The sequence below is a fragment of the Lytechinus pictus genome, chromosome 7, assembly GCF_037042905.1.
Source record: "Lytechinus pictus isolate F3 Inbred chromosome 7, Lp3.0, whole genome shotgun sequence".
NCBI classification, from domain to species: domain Eukaryota; kingdom Metazoa; phylum Echinodermata; class Echinoidea; order Temnopleuroida; family Toxopneustidae; genus Lytechinus; species Lytechinus pictus.
In genome coordinates, this window is record NC_087251.1 from 47,742,950 (window position 1) to 47,759,636 (window position 16,687).

At 36.8% G+C, this 16,687-nt stretch overlaps 1 protein-coding gene across 1 annotated transcript in view; it reads right to left on the reverse strand.

Annotated features, from left to right (window-relative positions):
- Window positions 1-1,434: 1,434 nt before the first annotated feature.
- Window positions 1,435-16,687, reverse strand: part of LOC129264105 (RNA polymerase II-associated factor 1 homolog) — a 28,953-nt gene continuing 13,700 nt past the window's right edge. The window contains exons 8-14 of the mRNA XM_054901968.2: window positions 15,571-15,639; window positions 14,989-15,092; window positions 14,098-14,214; window positions 11,811-11,939; window positions 9,075-9,174; window positions 6,529-6,715; window positions 1,435-5,829 (exon numbers count right to left, since the gene is read on the reverse strand). Coding sequence (XP_054757943.2) covers window positions 5,471-5,829; window positions 6,529-6,715; window positions 9,075-9,174; window positions 11,811-11,939; window positions 14,098-14,214; window positions 14,989-15,092; window positions 15,571-15,639 — 1,065 coding nt within the window. The 3' untranslated portion in view covers window positions 1,435-5,470. The remainder of the gene's footprint in view (window positions 5,830-6,528; window positions 6,716-9,074; window positions 9,175-11,810; window positions 11,940-14,097; window positions 14,215-14,988; window positions 15,093-15,570; window positions 15,640-16,687) is intronic.

The following is a 16,687-nucleotide window of genomic DNA, read 5'->3' on the forward strand; positions in this document are numbered from 1 at the left end:
ATTGATACTCAAGAATGCAGTAATTAAGTGATTGCACTGGCGTACAGATAGGTTATTACGTTGCGTGGTTGTTGCCCATCCCTTCCCCTCCCCTAAAAAAAAGTAATGACCAACAAAAAAGGGGGAGAGATGAAAGTAAAAAATTGTAGAATATGAAATTATTTTTCCGATATTTTGTTAAAATGTGTCCCAAAATGAGATTTTCATTTAAAAAAAGGTCAGATTTTGCCGCCCCCTTTTGCCCTCTAGTTTCAATTGCTCGCTTGTGGCTACAAGGAAAATTTCCTCTGAATCATGCCATGTTTTGCACTCTTCATTTTTATCTTTTAATCCCTACTTAGATCTACTTGATTTATATATATCAAGTATCTGGTGGAAATGCACTGATTTTAAATGAGATCACCACTGTATTTCAGGTAAAAAAAAAAAAAAAAAAAAAGGAATGTTGAGCATAATAATAATAGCTGGATTTATAAAGCGCTTTTTGTCAGAGGATACAAAGCGCTGCTATTATTACCCCGGCTTTAGCTCGAGCTACCATCACCGGCGCTCAGTGCATGCAAGGAATTACTCCTGCCGGGTACCCATTCACCTCACCTGGGTCGAGTGCAGCACAGTGTGGATAAATTTCTTGCTGAAGGAAAATACGCCATGGCTACGATTCGAACACACGACTTTCTGTTTCAAAGGCGAGAGTCAGAACCACTAGACCACGACACACCCACAAGAAGCATGAAGAATATGATTTTGAAGTGTTTGTTAAAATGAAATCAAACTGAAATCATTTAAGGGTATAAGATGGATTTCAAGAGTCCTTCAATTTTCTATCCCACAGCTGGGACTAACGTTCTGTATAATCAAGTAAAGATCAATTCTTTATAAAATAAATTGAAGTAAAATACCCTCATGTTTGTACTGTAAATGAAGTTTGGACATCAGATGCAATTGATTCTTATGACTTAACATTGAAAATTGAACAATTCATTGTAAACTTGAAAGGAAAGAATTAGGGGTATTATGATACTTGACGGGGCAAGGAGACTGATGGTTTTCCTTCTCCATTGAATAACAGGGGAACCCCCTTCCCCTCTCTCCTATCTCCCTACCCCCCCCCCCCCCTTCATTTATCTCTCTCTCTCTCTACAAATTATAAATCAAAACCTAAAAATCTCCATTGTGTAAGCTAACCTCACAGTTCCTTGGGAGTTGTGCATTTACTAAACCTTCCACTCAAATTCTGCACCAGAAGAAAAGGCATACGACAACAGTACATCGACACAAAAATGTGAAAATCCTTTCATATTATTCATGGAATGTAGAAGCAATAAACCACCTCATTTGAATTCTCGATTTCATTGATGAATAGTTTGACATATAATAAAAAGCAAATTATCTTTCAAAAAGAAACAGAAATGACAAGTTCACACAGAAAAATTTAATTTACCAATGTAACATGATTTTAATAGCATATTTACAATATTTACACATTAGAAACCAGAAGCTGGCAAAAATCCTCTCTGCAGGTCAAAGGCTTGACAGAAAGCAAAGGCTAGTATATGATCATAATCTAGATCAATCTATTACCATCAATTTTAAAGAGATGTTATTCCAAACTGAATGATCTTTTATTTTTTTCCTCTCAATATGATGGTGTAGAATTTGAGACTAGGGTGAATGATGCACAAATAGGGAAGCTCATCATTTATTACTACTGCTAAATAATGTCAAACAATGATCCTTTTTGATGGGGTCAGTGGTGGCAGTTAATTGCCACTTTGTCTACTTTGCATTTGGCCTCATCCCACATTGCCTAATCCTTGTTCATCTAAAATCTGTTCTTTTACAATCATATGATCTAATTGCCATGGAGCCCAAAAGCCATTCACTACTTTGTCTAATATCTACTTGGTCTAATACGACGTATGGTAGTCTATATAAGACAACATTTTATGAAGCAGATTTTCATAATAATAATAAAATAATAGAACAGTTCTTATATAGTGCATTCCCGGGAGTGCATTTTACCTTTCAAAGATCTGCATGCATTTGACAAAGTGCAAAGCAATAAGCAAACCGAGTGGAAATTAGATCATTGGGGCATTTAACTAAATAATAATTAGACTAGCATGGGTACTGGAGCACTGTAGACCTAGTGTAAGTGGAAACCAAATGTCACACATAGACCAAAATGAGAGAAGACCAAATGGCCCGTATTCTGAAGTCAGGTTTCGCTTAGACCACGGTCTGACTCTGTGCTACAATTATGGGGAGCCAAAAGTTCAAAATTCTGTTTATATTGTATATTTCTTATGTTTACTATTTTGTTTCCTTTTGCTTTCATAATGAAGAAAAATACTTCAGTTATCATTCCCAGACAATTATGAACAATTTGGGTGTCATATACAGTATGTGTACTGTTTGGGATTTGTGCTCCAATTGGCTCTCCATAGTTAAACTACAACTTTAAACCAGGGTTTAATTTAAACCCGAGTTCAGAATACCGGCCAATGGGTTTAGCCCATGTGATATTGGAGTATATAATAATAATAATAATATAGGGGGCCTAGAGTGTTTCTAAAGCGCCAAATCCACATTGATTATGTGCTCAAGGCGCTGAAATATACTTGGTATATTATTACCCCGGCTGTAGCTGAGCGGCCATATAGGCGCTAAAGCATTCAAGGAATAAATCCTACCGGGTAACCATTCACCTCACCTGGGTCGAGTGCAGCACAATGTGGATAAATTTCTTGCCAAAGGAAATTACGCCATGGCTGGGATTCAAACCCACGACCCCTGTTTCAAAGTCCGAAGACTAATCCACTGGGCCACAACGCTCCACATATATAGACCAACTGCTTGTAGAGCAAGTGAATATAAACCAGAGGTTCTAATGCAATTCTTTTTTTTCCTTGAGGGGGTTTGGGTCAGCAACACTACCACCAAGGGAGAGTGTGAGTGGGGCTCTCCCATCCAAACATATCAGAATCACCAGAGAGCACTATAGGCCTTATCAAAATGTACCATTTGTGTTAAAGTTGGCGGTCAGTGGTAATTAATGCTGCTCAAAGTCTAATACAAGCCAACAGTCCTATGGTAAGCACTACGGTACTCATTTCAAAGTTTCAATCTATTTTAAAGCAAATACAAACCAGCAGCGTTGTACAGATCACCTCAACTGCTCATGTCTGGCCGGGTTCCAAACCCACAATGCAACATTCTGAGTGTTGTAGTCTTGAAATACAGGCCCACTTGAATGACAACACACTAATTCACTGCTCAATACATTCATACACAAATAATCATGTTACCAAGTAGCAAAATAAGAACTTTTCTACTCAGAATATTTTAGTGTATCCATGCAAATAAAATCACAGGCTGATTTATTCTCATTCTCAATGGTATATATTTCAAGACTCGCCATTTATAATAACACAGTCAATGAGAAACCACATGAAGTGTAGGTCGGTTCACTTGCCCTTTAAACTGCAATAGTAATAGGCATATCAATCAAGCAACCATAAAGTGGCACCAACCAGCGAGCTGGATGGTGCTGGGTGGTGCTTATGGTATTTTACTGGTACTACAGCTTTGGAGAATCATAGTTTCACAATGTCAAATATACGTCAATTACATATGGTTGGAAATTAAATATACTGAATAAAATCAAACAATAATACAATCTCCTTCTCACCTTGATTGGCATTATCCCCCACAAAATTAAGATTTTTTTCCCTCAATAGTACTGTATAATAATAGCCAATGGGTATATACTTGTATATATATATATATGTCTGTTCAGAAACGGATTTTGAATTCTCTCTTTTGTCACATCATGGGCACTGACGAAGAGTGTGACTTTACCTTTCATTTTTGAGAGCTATGCTTTTAAAATCTACGATTTTATTTCTACGGCATTTACTTAACCTTTTGTGATTATTTTATTCCTTATGCCGAAGCAGACTATTTCTATTTTACTCAGGTATTTTTTACTGCTTAACTTCGACTGTTGGCGGTGAGGCCCTTTTCAGATTTTCCTGTTTTGGAGCCGGAGATTCGCCTTTGTCATCTTGCAGTCATGGTAACGCGTCTTTAGATGCATCTTTTACAGTGCGCTTCCTCCATCTTCAGCGAATTGATTTCTTTGAAAGGTGAGTTTCAAAATCCGTTTGCCCATGAACAGACGTGTTTTTCACGACTGTTTCAGAAACTGATTTTGAATTCTCTTTTTTGTCACATCATGGGCACTGACGAAGAGTGTGACTTTACCTTTCATTTTTGAGAGCTATGCTCCTTTTAAAATCTACGATTTTATTTCTACGGCATTTACTAAACCTTTTGTGATTATATATATATATATATATTTGAAATATCGGGAGTTACAGAGTAGACTTCAGGCACAGACCTTAGTTTTGCAATTTGTATAGTGTATAATAGAGAGTCTGAAGTAGCTATACTAGATTCACTCATGTGCTGTGACTGTCATAAACAGAGAGTTTGGAGTCTAGTCTTCCCTCTAGGTATTGTATAATTTGTGAAAGTGTCAATTTGAGTCTGTACATGCAGACTAGTTAGAGAGGAAGAAAAGAGGATGCAATATATAAAATGAGAGACACCATATACTAAACTTCCAACACAGAGGCAGCATAAAGTCAAGGTATTAGGGGAGGGGTGGGGGTGGGGATGTAAGATGATATAAAGCGACAAATGTGATTCATATTTTCTTAATATAACTTTTGGCATTATATTGCTACAGAATGGAGTTATTTCTTTGACGTACCCTTTCTTCTTTCTTTCTCTCTTTTTGTCATTCCATCTGGATACAACTGGGGGCTGTTTCACTGACATGCCGACACATACATGATATGCAATGCGCAATCTAAATGATTAATATGCAGCAGTGCGTGTCCTCTTGACATGATCTGACCAATACGGTCATGCCTTTTATATCGCACGCAACTAGGCATTCACGTGCAACTCTAAGTCATACTTAAATCTTTGTGAAATAGCCCCCTGATGTGTTAAAACTCTACTTTCTCAGAATTTAGCCATATATGACAGACATAACATAATGCAGAGCGGTTCTTGTGAGAGTGTTCACTGAACGAGTTTGGCTGCAGGAGTAGCAAAGCCAAAGAGTCAAGATTCCTTGTATCCCATTGCCTACTGGAACTGGGTGACCCCTGTACAATGCCTATGGGAATGGCAGCATTCAGAAGTCAACTGGTTAACCCACTGTGTACTGGAAACGGGTGATCCCTGTAAACTGCCTTAAGGGGATTCCAGAATTCAGCAGTCAACAAGTTAACCCCATTTCCTACTGATGTTCCCTGTACAAAGCCTATTGGAATAACATAATGCAGTAGTCATCAGGTTAACCCATTACCTACAGGAATCGAGTGATCCCTGTACAAAGCCTATGGGAATGACAGAAATAATTAGTCTATGGGTTTAGAGTTATTTGAAGGTTTCAATCACTGTCACTTGCAACCGGTGATTCCGCCTCACTCTCCTGCTGCTGCTCCTCCTCCTCCTCTTCTTCTCCTTGTTCTTCCTCACTATCACTATCACCAAAGATCTCTTCCTCATCCCTAACTTCCCTCTTCCCTCTCTCTTCTTCTTCCTCCTCTTCTTCTTCTTCCTCTTCTTCTTCTCTCTCCACCTGCTCCTGCTCCTCCTCTTCCTCTCCGCTGGCTGCCTCTTGTTCGCTCCCGCTTGCCACCTGTTCTTCCTCTCCTTCTTCCTCTCCTTCTACCATCTCCTCTCCTTCCTCCTCTGCTTCTTGTTCTTCCTCTTCTCCACTGCCCGCTTCCTCCACTTGTTCAGCATCTGATACAGAATTAAAAAATCATAGAAATTATTTAGCATATAATATTCATTCTAATTGTTTTTTCCACACAATAATTGAAAAACAAGCTCAAAATATTCATATTTTGTATAACATCCATATAATCCACTTCCACATCCACTTACTGTAAGCATTTGGAGAGCAGAACTATTCATTATCATTTTATTTTGTTGTTAAGCGCTTTAGGCATGTTTAAATATATGCTAAACTTTATATATGCCTGTATGTAATGAAATAAATATTTATTGACCTTTTCCAATATTTCTCATCAAATATTCCTTACGATATTGCCAGTATACTTATGCAATTCAACATACTCAAACTTTCAGGAAAGCATGCTTTCTTTTTTTACTATATTTGAAGAAAGTTGTATTTAAAGAAAGATGACATGCCAATCCCAATTATTAAGGGGAAACACTGAAAATATGAAAAGATAGATATATTTTATTTTGATTACAATTCTTTTTTTTGGAGGGTAGGGTTGGGGGAGGGCAACAAAAAGGTACAGTGACTACCTTTACGCTTATATGTCAAAGCAAATACAAGCCTTGATCCGTGATACAACAATAGATTAATGAGTTGGAGAGGGGGCGAGGAATTTGCACCCCTAGTAGAAATGTGGATTGAAAAAGCCAAGTTAAAATGGGCTAGAAGAAAAAAAGAAAAAAAAAAGGGCTTACCTGAATCTTGTTGCTCCACTTCCCTTTCCTCTTCTTCCTCCTCCTCTTGACTTTCTCCTTCTGCTCCTTCTTCCTCTTCTCCTCCTTCCTCCTGTTCTTCTCCCTCTCCTCCTTCTGTAGTCTCCATCTCAACTTCCTCTTCTTCTTCCTCCTGGATGACATTCTCCAGTTGGTTCATTCGCATGTCCTGGAGAAAAAACACATCGAATTGGAATAATAATCCTTTATAATTAAAATAACAATAATAATATATCCATTTATATTACATAGGTTATGTAGATTCGAATCAGTAATAGGTCAATACGCCATCACGTGACCATAGCTGCGAGGATCGCATTTGTTATATTCTAGGTTTTGACGTCACCTCAGCTCAGGGAATATACTGCGTTGTATTGTCAATTGCGGCGTTATATTCACTAAGGTGACGTCACTCGCTGCATACAAGTTGCGTAACAAGGCAGTTTATTTGATGTACGCGCTAATGTTAACGCGTCGATTGCATGAAGAACGCGCTTGATGTATTAAAAAAAAAAATCTATTATGACGTAGATGGATCAGAGCTGTAGCAAGAATTTCGGGTTTGAGCCAGATGATGAATGCAATTTCTGATGGCGAATCCACATAGACTATATAATATAACAGATATTGCCTGGTCTATCGTTTTAATAAATAACATTTCATCTCCCCTCCGAAGCTATATTTTTCCCTCGGGATAATATTTTCCCTCAGCGCTGCGCGCTTCGGGCAAAACATAATCCCTTGGGAAAAATATAACTCCGTCGGGGAGAGGAAATGTTATATTCAAACTCTAGGTAGGCAATATCTGTATAATATCACACAGTTACTAAATGTACATATTATATTACGCTTACTACTAGGTATCATATTATTATCCTGGCTGTAGCTGAGCCACCGTATAAGCGCTAAAGCGTTCAAGGAATAAATCATATCTGGTGCCTATTCACCTAACCTGGGTCGAGTGAAGCAGAATGTGGATCTATTTCTTGCTGAAAGAAATTACGCCATGACTACTTCATGACTATATACTCACCAAGATGCAAGAAATGACCTTAGACATCAGGCAAGGAAAACTAACAGTATATGGCAAAATTTTTCTTTTGGGTTTTTTTTTGGTCATATAAGCACAGAAATATTAATGATTGTTTGAAACAGGTTGATAATTTTGAGAGGGCTTAATTTTTTTCAATTATTATTTGAATAAATCACAAAACAATGTTACACATAAACAGGATAATTGAGAAATTCAGAAATTGATAACAGAAATGATTGTCTGCATTATTCTAATCTTGCTATATTATGATGCAGAATAAAAAAAAAATCAATTCATTCCACCTTTTATCAGAGTCTGCATGGTCCATATTCTAATTTCTGGTTTAAATTAGACTACGGCCTACTGTGCTGGGAAAGCTGAAAATGTACAACAAGTGGAGCGCCTTTGGCAGTCTCACCTGCATCGCGCGATTCAATATAGCAGCATGTAATTATTCACAAAAAACACCATTCATATAATGATACAATAAATGACATTTGACCTTGATTATGCGACCTAAGACTTGTCAGTGATACCTGACTACCCCTATATCCACATTTTATAAACTATATCTATAAACTTTGAAAGTTATGACAGCAATCTAATAATTACCTCCGAAATGGCCAGAGTTCAATGACCTTAAATGATCTTTGACTTTGGTCATGTGACCTGAAACTCGCACAGGATGTTCAATGATACTTGATTATTCTTATGTCCAAGTTTCATGAATCAGATCCATAAACATTCAAAGTTATGATGGTAATTCAACACATACCCCCAACTTGGCCAAAGTTCGTTGACCTTAAATGACCTTTGACCTTGGTCATGTGACTTGAAACTCAGGCAGGATGTTCAGTAATACTTGATTAACCTTATGTCCAAGTTTCATGAACTAGGTCCACATATTTTTTAAGTTATGATCACATTTAAAAAACTGAACCTTACATGTAGGTTAAGATTTTGATGTTGATTCCCCCAACATGGTCTAAGTTCATTGACCCTAAATGACCTTTGACCTTGGTCATGTGACCCGAAACTCAGGCAGGATGTTCAGTAATACTTCATTAACCTTATGGCTAAGTTTCATGTACTAGGTCCATATACTTTCTAAGTTATGCTGTCATTTCAAAAACTTAACCTTTGGTTAAGATTTGGTGTTGACGCCGCCGCCACCGTCAGAAAATCGGGGCCTATAGTCTCACTCTGCTTTGCAGGTGAGACAAAAATTGTTTGCATTATTTGCTTCTAATGTTTACTGTGCACTTGCCACATTCTCTTATGCAGGGGAAGTTTTCAATCCTTGATAATTGTGAATGAGTATCAAATAAATTGATATATTGAACCTGTACTGTTAAACAACTGAGTCACAGTTGGTTTTCCATAGTTAAACCACAACTTCAGACCATAGTTTAAATTAAACCCCGGAGTTCAGAAAATGAGCCTAAAAGTGTGACAAAATTAATCAATATAATATAATCAATGATGAAGTACTGACCTGCATAGCTGATTCTTGATCATATAGTTCTCTGTGCTTAACAACCAAGACAGAATTGCTAGATGGTGCATCTTTGACCCTCCTCTTACTCAGCCGCACCCTGTAAATTTGGAGAAAAAAGGTAAATAAAGCATAAATGTAATTTAATGTAATTTAGCAGGATGCTCAAAAGAAGTGGAAGGAGGGAGTGTCATCATGGCACTAATGACAGTGATCCTTAGTGAGAGGAAAAATGCTGACTGAAATAAATGCTGATGGTGATGATGTTGGAGATGAAGATGATGGTGATGATAATTATGATTGATGATGATGGTGATGATGATGGTGATGATGAGGATAATTATGATTGATGATGATAATGATGACAGTGATGATGATGGTGATGATAATTATGATTGATGATGATAATGATGACAGTGATGATGATGGTGATGTTAATGATGACAGTGATGATGATGGTGATGATAATTATGATTGATGATGATAATGATGACAGTGATGATGATGGTGATGATAATGATGACAGTGACGATGATGGTGATGATAACTATGATTGATGATGATAATGATGACAATGATGACGGTGATAATTATGATTGATGATGATGATGATGATGGTGATAATGAGGATGATAATGGTGATGATGACAATGAAGACGATGATGAATTATAAGATGGTGTTGTTAACATGTATGATTAATGCTAATACAGGAAATGATAAGAGCTATGCTTAGTTATCATATCCAGCCAGCCAGGTGGGTATTTTATCAAGCTGATCATAAGTTACCAATGATTTTACGCACAGCTGGTTACTCTTTCTTGTGCTATATGATATATCCAGAACTGCCAAGTTGTATTTTGCATTTTCAGTATTCTTATCCCCCAAAATCAGTATTTTGACAAAAAAATCAGTATTTTTACCATGTGAGATAAATATTTTGTATTTTTCCCCCAAAAAGTGTATTTCATAATAAAATGCTTGGCGCACTCGCCCATCACGACGCTCAAGCTGCATGCAAGCTAAAATGTGCACTGCTCTTGCAGATGAAAAAAAAAAAAAAAACATTGAAACTTGTGTATATCTCACCCTGGTTTTTACAAAATGATTGAAAAAAAAACAAGTTACCTGAAATTACATTGATCTAATAACCATATTTGTGTACGTTTTATGAAATAGAGACATATAGAGATGATTTTTCTCGATAATTTTTTTTTTTTTTAAAATACAAAAAACGTATTTTTTAAAGAAAAAACGTACTGCCGTATTTTGGTTGCAAAAACGTACTAAATACTACTTGGCAGCTCTGTATATCCCTGTGTAGTGGACTTAGCAGTAAAGACAATGCTCCAGTCATTCATAAAGTTGTGCGTAACTTTCAAAACAGCTTTATGAGACACCCACCAGAGATTCCTGTATCTTATCCAGCCAGCCAGGTTGAAGCAGGTAGAAAGATACACAACTAGGTACATGAGCATATAGGAACCTCTTGAATCAATAAGTATGAGAGGGAATTCCCTCTGTGTTTAAAACTGTTTATATAGAGAATCATATGTCAAGCTCATTCTGGCCGAGTCAAAATGTTCTTACCCCGAATGGCGGCAGATGGATAAGCTGGCGTATGTCGTCATATGCTCTGTCTATACAGAAGCAGCATTCAAGAGGTTCTCTCGTATCCTAAAACAAATGCTTCTTATTATCACTACTTTAATTATCGCCCTCCTTTTATGCTAATAGACAGTATAATTCACATTTCAAAAGCAATTCATAGAGTTAATATCTAAAGGCTATTATAAATGAAATACACATTTAAATATTTTTTGGCAATTTGGTGCACTTAGAATAGCAGAAATGGCACAGACAGAGTTAAAAACAACATGGGTGCTATTCTCATAGCCATGGTTTAGTTACCCCAAAATTCTTATCTAGTCTAGGGTTAACCCTAAATAGACTGGGCTATTTCGATGCCTAAGAAGACTGGGGGGGGGCTGATTCAGCCCCCCCCCCTATGATCTCGGCCGTCGACCGCGCGATCGCGACGAAAATTTGCACGTGCATTACCCATGGCATAATCTCCAAGACTGTAGGATCAAATTTTTCCGAAAAATCTCATAATTCATTAATAATGCTAATTTATGCGTAAAATCAAAGATTTGCTCTAGTTAACTAAATAAGGCCTCTAAACTGCTAATTTTTTATTCACAGACTCTTTGAAGGATTCTGATCAAATGTACTTTAAAAAAAATTCAATATCACAATTGTTTTTTAAATTTCTTATGTATTTCTTTGTTTTTCGACTTTTTGTTTTTTATTGTTTTTTCAATGGAAATCGTCCGCTACTTTATTTTGATCATAAACAAGATGAAATTAATTGAGTTTGATTAGTAAAATTGAAAATAATGATACATTAATGAATTTTGGCTAAAAACACAATTTGCATTGGATTTGTACACAAATTCACGTTTTTGAGCAATTTCGGGTCGACATGCACTTACAAAATGTTGCGTAATTTCGGAACCACGTACCCGGGCGTCGCAAATTTGGTCTCAATAGTTGCGCAAGACTTGAAAGAAAAAAGTTATGGAATGGCGCGGCGCCAGCTTTTTGCATTACAGATTTATCGGGAAAAATGTCGAGGGGGGGGCTGAATCAGCCCCCCCCCAGTCTTTTTAGGGTTAAACCTATGTTTAATCATCAGAATACCACCAATTGAATCAACGCATCATCTTATATCTCACCTTGTTTCCAGTTCATTGTAGAAAACGCCCTTTCCTTTCCGGAAGACGAAGAAGTAGTTCTCTTCGTAGCCTCTGCTCGCCTTGTTCTTTACATTCCAGTTGTACTCTCTCGTAAGCTTGTATTCATACCTGTTATCAATGCAGTTGGATTGGAGTCATGTACAGTGTTGTGATGACACAAGTATAATTCATCCTTATGATTTCTATCCGGGAATATAATGTTCAATTTACGTTTTATTTCAGCTCTCTTCACAATATAGATATTCAAATTCAATCCTTATATCAATTAAAATAAACTATGGAAGCGTGATTGCCATGATGTACCTCTCCAGATTATCTGGTGTTGTCTACAGTGAAAGGTGGTTGCCAATATCTGCAGACCTGCCAACCTCTGCGAATGAAAAATTGCATTCTGTGATATAACAACTGTATTTTTCCCTAAGAAAATGTATTTCAAAATAAAATGCGTGGCATGCGCACTCGTTGCGGCACTCTAGCTGCATGCAAGCTAAAATGCGCACTGCTCTTGCAGATGAAAAAAAATAACATTGAAACATGTGTATATCTCACCCTGGTTTTAACAAAATGATTGAAAAAAAAACAAGTTACCTGAAATTACATTGATCCAATAACCATATTTGTGTAAGTTTTATGAAATAGAAACATATAGAGATGATTGTTCTCAATAAATTAAAATAATTTTTTTTTTTTACAAAATCGTATTTTTTAAAGAACAAGTGGAATGCCTCTGGCCGTCTCACCTGCATCACGCGATTCAATATAGCAGCAGTGCTGATTTTGAAAACTACTATAACTCGCACAAGATGTTCAGTGATACTTGGTTACTCTTATTTGATTATTTCCACGTTTTATGAACTAGACCAATACACTTATAGAGATATGATGGCAATTCAACAAATACCCCCAACGTGGCCAAAGTTCTTTGACCTTACATGACCTTTGACCTTGATCATGTGACCTGAAACTCGCACAGGATGTTCAGTAATACTTGATTACTATTATGTCCAAGTTTTATGAACTAGACCAACACACTTTCAAATTTATGGCTGTAATTCAACAAATACCCCAATTTGGCCAAAGTTAATTGACCCTAAATGACCTTTGACCTTGATCATGTGACCTGAAACTTGCACAGGATGTTCAGTAATACTTGATTACTATTATGTCCAAGTTTCATGAATCAGATCCATAAACTTTCAAAGTTATGATGGTAATTCAACAGATACCCCCAATTCGGCCAAAGTTCATTGACCCTAAATGACCTTTGACCTTGGTCATGTGATGTGAAACTCAAGCAGGATGTTCAGTGATACTTGATTAATCTTATGTATAAGTTTCATGAACTAGGTCCATATATTTTCTAAGTTATGATGAAATTTCAAAAACTTAACCTTAGGTTAAGATTTTGATGTTGATTCCCCCAACATGGTCTAAGTTCATTGACCCTAAATGACCTTTGACCTTGGTCATGTGACATGAAACTCAGGCAGGATGTTCAGTAATACTTGATTAACCTTATGGCCAAGTTTCATGAACTAGGTCCATATACTTTCTAAGTTATGCTGTCATTTCAAAAACTTAACCTCAGGTTAAGATTTGGTGTTGACGCCGTCGCCGCCGCCGTCGGAAAAGCGGCGCCTATAGTCTCACTCTGCTATGCAGGTGAGACAAAAACTGTACTGTCGTATGTTGATTGTAAAAACATACTAAATACGCCAAAAACGTACTGGTTAGCAGCTCTGTATATATTGCATGTTTTTTTTGCTGCAGCGGGCACAAGTAACCTCCTTGCAGGTGATCAACTCATCTGTTAGTGTTGGAGGAATCTCTCTACATACATGTGCAGAGAGAGTTTGAAAGTGCCCTATATGGTGACAAAGAGTTCATGATATGGCAACCACCTTGCGAGCAATTTTGTACAAAACAGCAATTTTTATTGAGTTGTGTGACATGGTAATTATGCTTCCAATTATCAATTATTTTTTGCAAAGAACTACGTGGAACATAAATTGTTTGATTTTTATTGTTTTGTTGAGTTCCTATTTCTGACATCCAGTCTGACGGATGTGTGAGTGTTCCAGATGAGGTGACTGGGTACACAGTAGGATTAATTCTTTAGAGTTAAATGCACAGTGCTGGAGAAGGCAGATGGGGCTAAAGCGAGATAATAATAGTATACCTCGGAATAAATTATTTCTAAATAGATGCTGACAGTGCTATTGTTATGATTAATGAAATAAAATGAAATAAAAAAAGATCAACTTACTCTTCTCCTTCCACATAATCGATATCTTCCTCAAAGTCTCTCTTTCGCTTTCTACACGTCTCCTCCGTCGGTAAGAAATATCCAACAAACTGCTCCTCACTCTCATCAACCATACCCCTGGAGGGAGAACAAAATATTTAAAATACATGAGTTTCAAAAGAAAAAGGATACTATATTTCTAGTGACTGCCATGCTGCAAACCAGACACCGCAAGACACTTGACACTGAACTTACCCCTACGTAGTGGTAGAGTTCAGTGTCTGTCACTCAATCGTGTGCATTGAGCTGTTCACAATGAGTACCATATACATGTAGGTGATGTTCACTGTCTGGTTTGCTCTAAACCAGTCAAACTTGTGTATTTTCCCTAGTTTGACATATGTAATATTAATCTTTATATGGCACCTAGATAGATCCTTGTCATTTGATTGGTTGTTTGATATCGATCATTCAGCCCATTTTACAATAACGTCATCAACCGTGCAACTTTGGATCCATACGTTTTTGTCCATTGCAAACAAGCACCAAGACAGTAGGCACCCATCCATCACTCGTGTTTGCAGCGCGCATGTTGTATACTGTACGCGACAATTAACAGACCGAGCTCGCACTGCATGAGCATATTTTGTGTCAAAATTCATAAATATCATATGAAAAAGAATCTAATTTAGATGTCATATAAACCAAATAATGAATGTTCATTTCATTAGTGCAATGGACAGAATACTTCATGAGGTGAAAGATGAAATTATGATCCATTCAAAAACTCGGCTATGCCTCATTGCATGGATCATTTCATATTTCACCTCATGAAGTATTCTGTCCATTGCACTCATAAACATTCATTATTTGTATAATGGCTTTCGTAACGATCAACCATCTATTACCCACCTGATCATGGCCTGTGACATCTCCTCAATCTGTTGTTGTGTAGATTTATCCCTTATAGCTGGATCGGAATCAAAGATGACTTGAGCACATGGATGAATCCAGGTCTAAGGACAAAATAATAATAATTTCAAAACACAAAAAGGATTTATTTTCATACAGCACCTAATACATTGGAACAACGTCGCGTAACATATATATCATTACCCCTGGTCGTCAGATCCTGGCTTGCCTGCACACAATATATCTGGGGAGCATTCCAACAAGAGTTTACATAATAATTTTCTAGGCATACTGCGTAGGCTTTCGTATGAGGATTAAAACTCAATTTTGTGCTTCCACGAGGTCTAACATGAACCAAAATCTCTTTGATTACATTCTACCCGACTGCCAATCTGCTTCACATGAACCATATTTGGCCTCCACATAGAACAAAGTACCTCTTTGCAAAGTTTGGTGAAATTTACACGGACTTCATAATTTTTATCAGGTAAATACCCTATAAAAAATAAATAAAATATCGGAAGTGAACATATCCAATCTCTGTCTGGATAAAATGCAAATCTATGACACTTTGAATCTTACCTCAAAGTCTGGGAAGACTGGCAGGATTTCAACTGGAGTAACACGAGATTTGCTGTAATGTGTTTCAATCTAGCAAAGATGGGTATAACAGGAAATGAAAATAAATTAAGAGCAGAAACGATGTCTTGAGTGGATCATCATTAAAATAGGCTTTCATTGGATTCATAGATGCACAAAAATGGCTGACAGGTATTTCCTTTACGTTACAACAATGATCTTCAAACTTAATGCACGGCATCCAAGGGAAAAAGAGATTTGGGGCGAATTTGCCAATGAAATACCTAAATAATAATAATAATAATAATTGGATTTATATAGCGCTTTTTTCAGAGGATACAAAGCGCTGTTGATTGCATAAGACAAGTTAAGGTTTATGGTTATATAAGTGTGTTTTGAGATGTTTTTTGAAGAGGTCAAGAGAAGAGAGGTTTCGAAGAGATGGAGGGAGTTTGTTCCACAGACGGGGGGGGGGGGGGCAAGAGATTGAAAGGAGTTGAGACCGGCCTGTTTTCTGGATTTTGGAATCACATAGGAAGGAGCAGCTGCAGAACAAAGAGAGTATGTAGATCTTTGTTGATGAAATAACGAAGAAATGTAAGAAGGTAGTGTGGTTGACAGAGATTTATAGGTTTGAACAAGTATTCGATAATGTATTCTATCAGAAACAGGTAGCCAATGTAGTTCATTTAGAAGAGGGGTAGCATGACACCATTTAGGTTTAGGTAAAGAGCCCCTAAAGAATGAAAAAATAAAAGTAAATGAAATTTCACAGAATCGAATGAAAAGTGAATTACAATGAAGCATATTTGAGCAGGTGAGCTAAAAAACCAGCCGAAAAATTGCTGTTTTATTTCCTTGATGCATAAATTCATTATAAAATATATTTGTTATAAAGATTAGAACCTTATATTTTTAAAAGAGTGATGAATTTCTCATAAAAATTTGAACAAAACATATGAATTTCTTCCAACAGCTTGTCATTTTTCAGTTGAAAAAAATAATGGTGACACATGTCAGCGCAACCAATCATTTTACACAAAGGTTTGGATGTTTTGATGAAGATGGCATATTGAAGTCTTTGAAGTACATGGAAGAATGAATTTTCACATTATTTCAT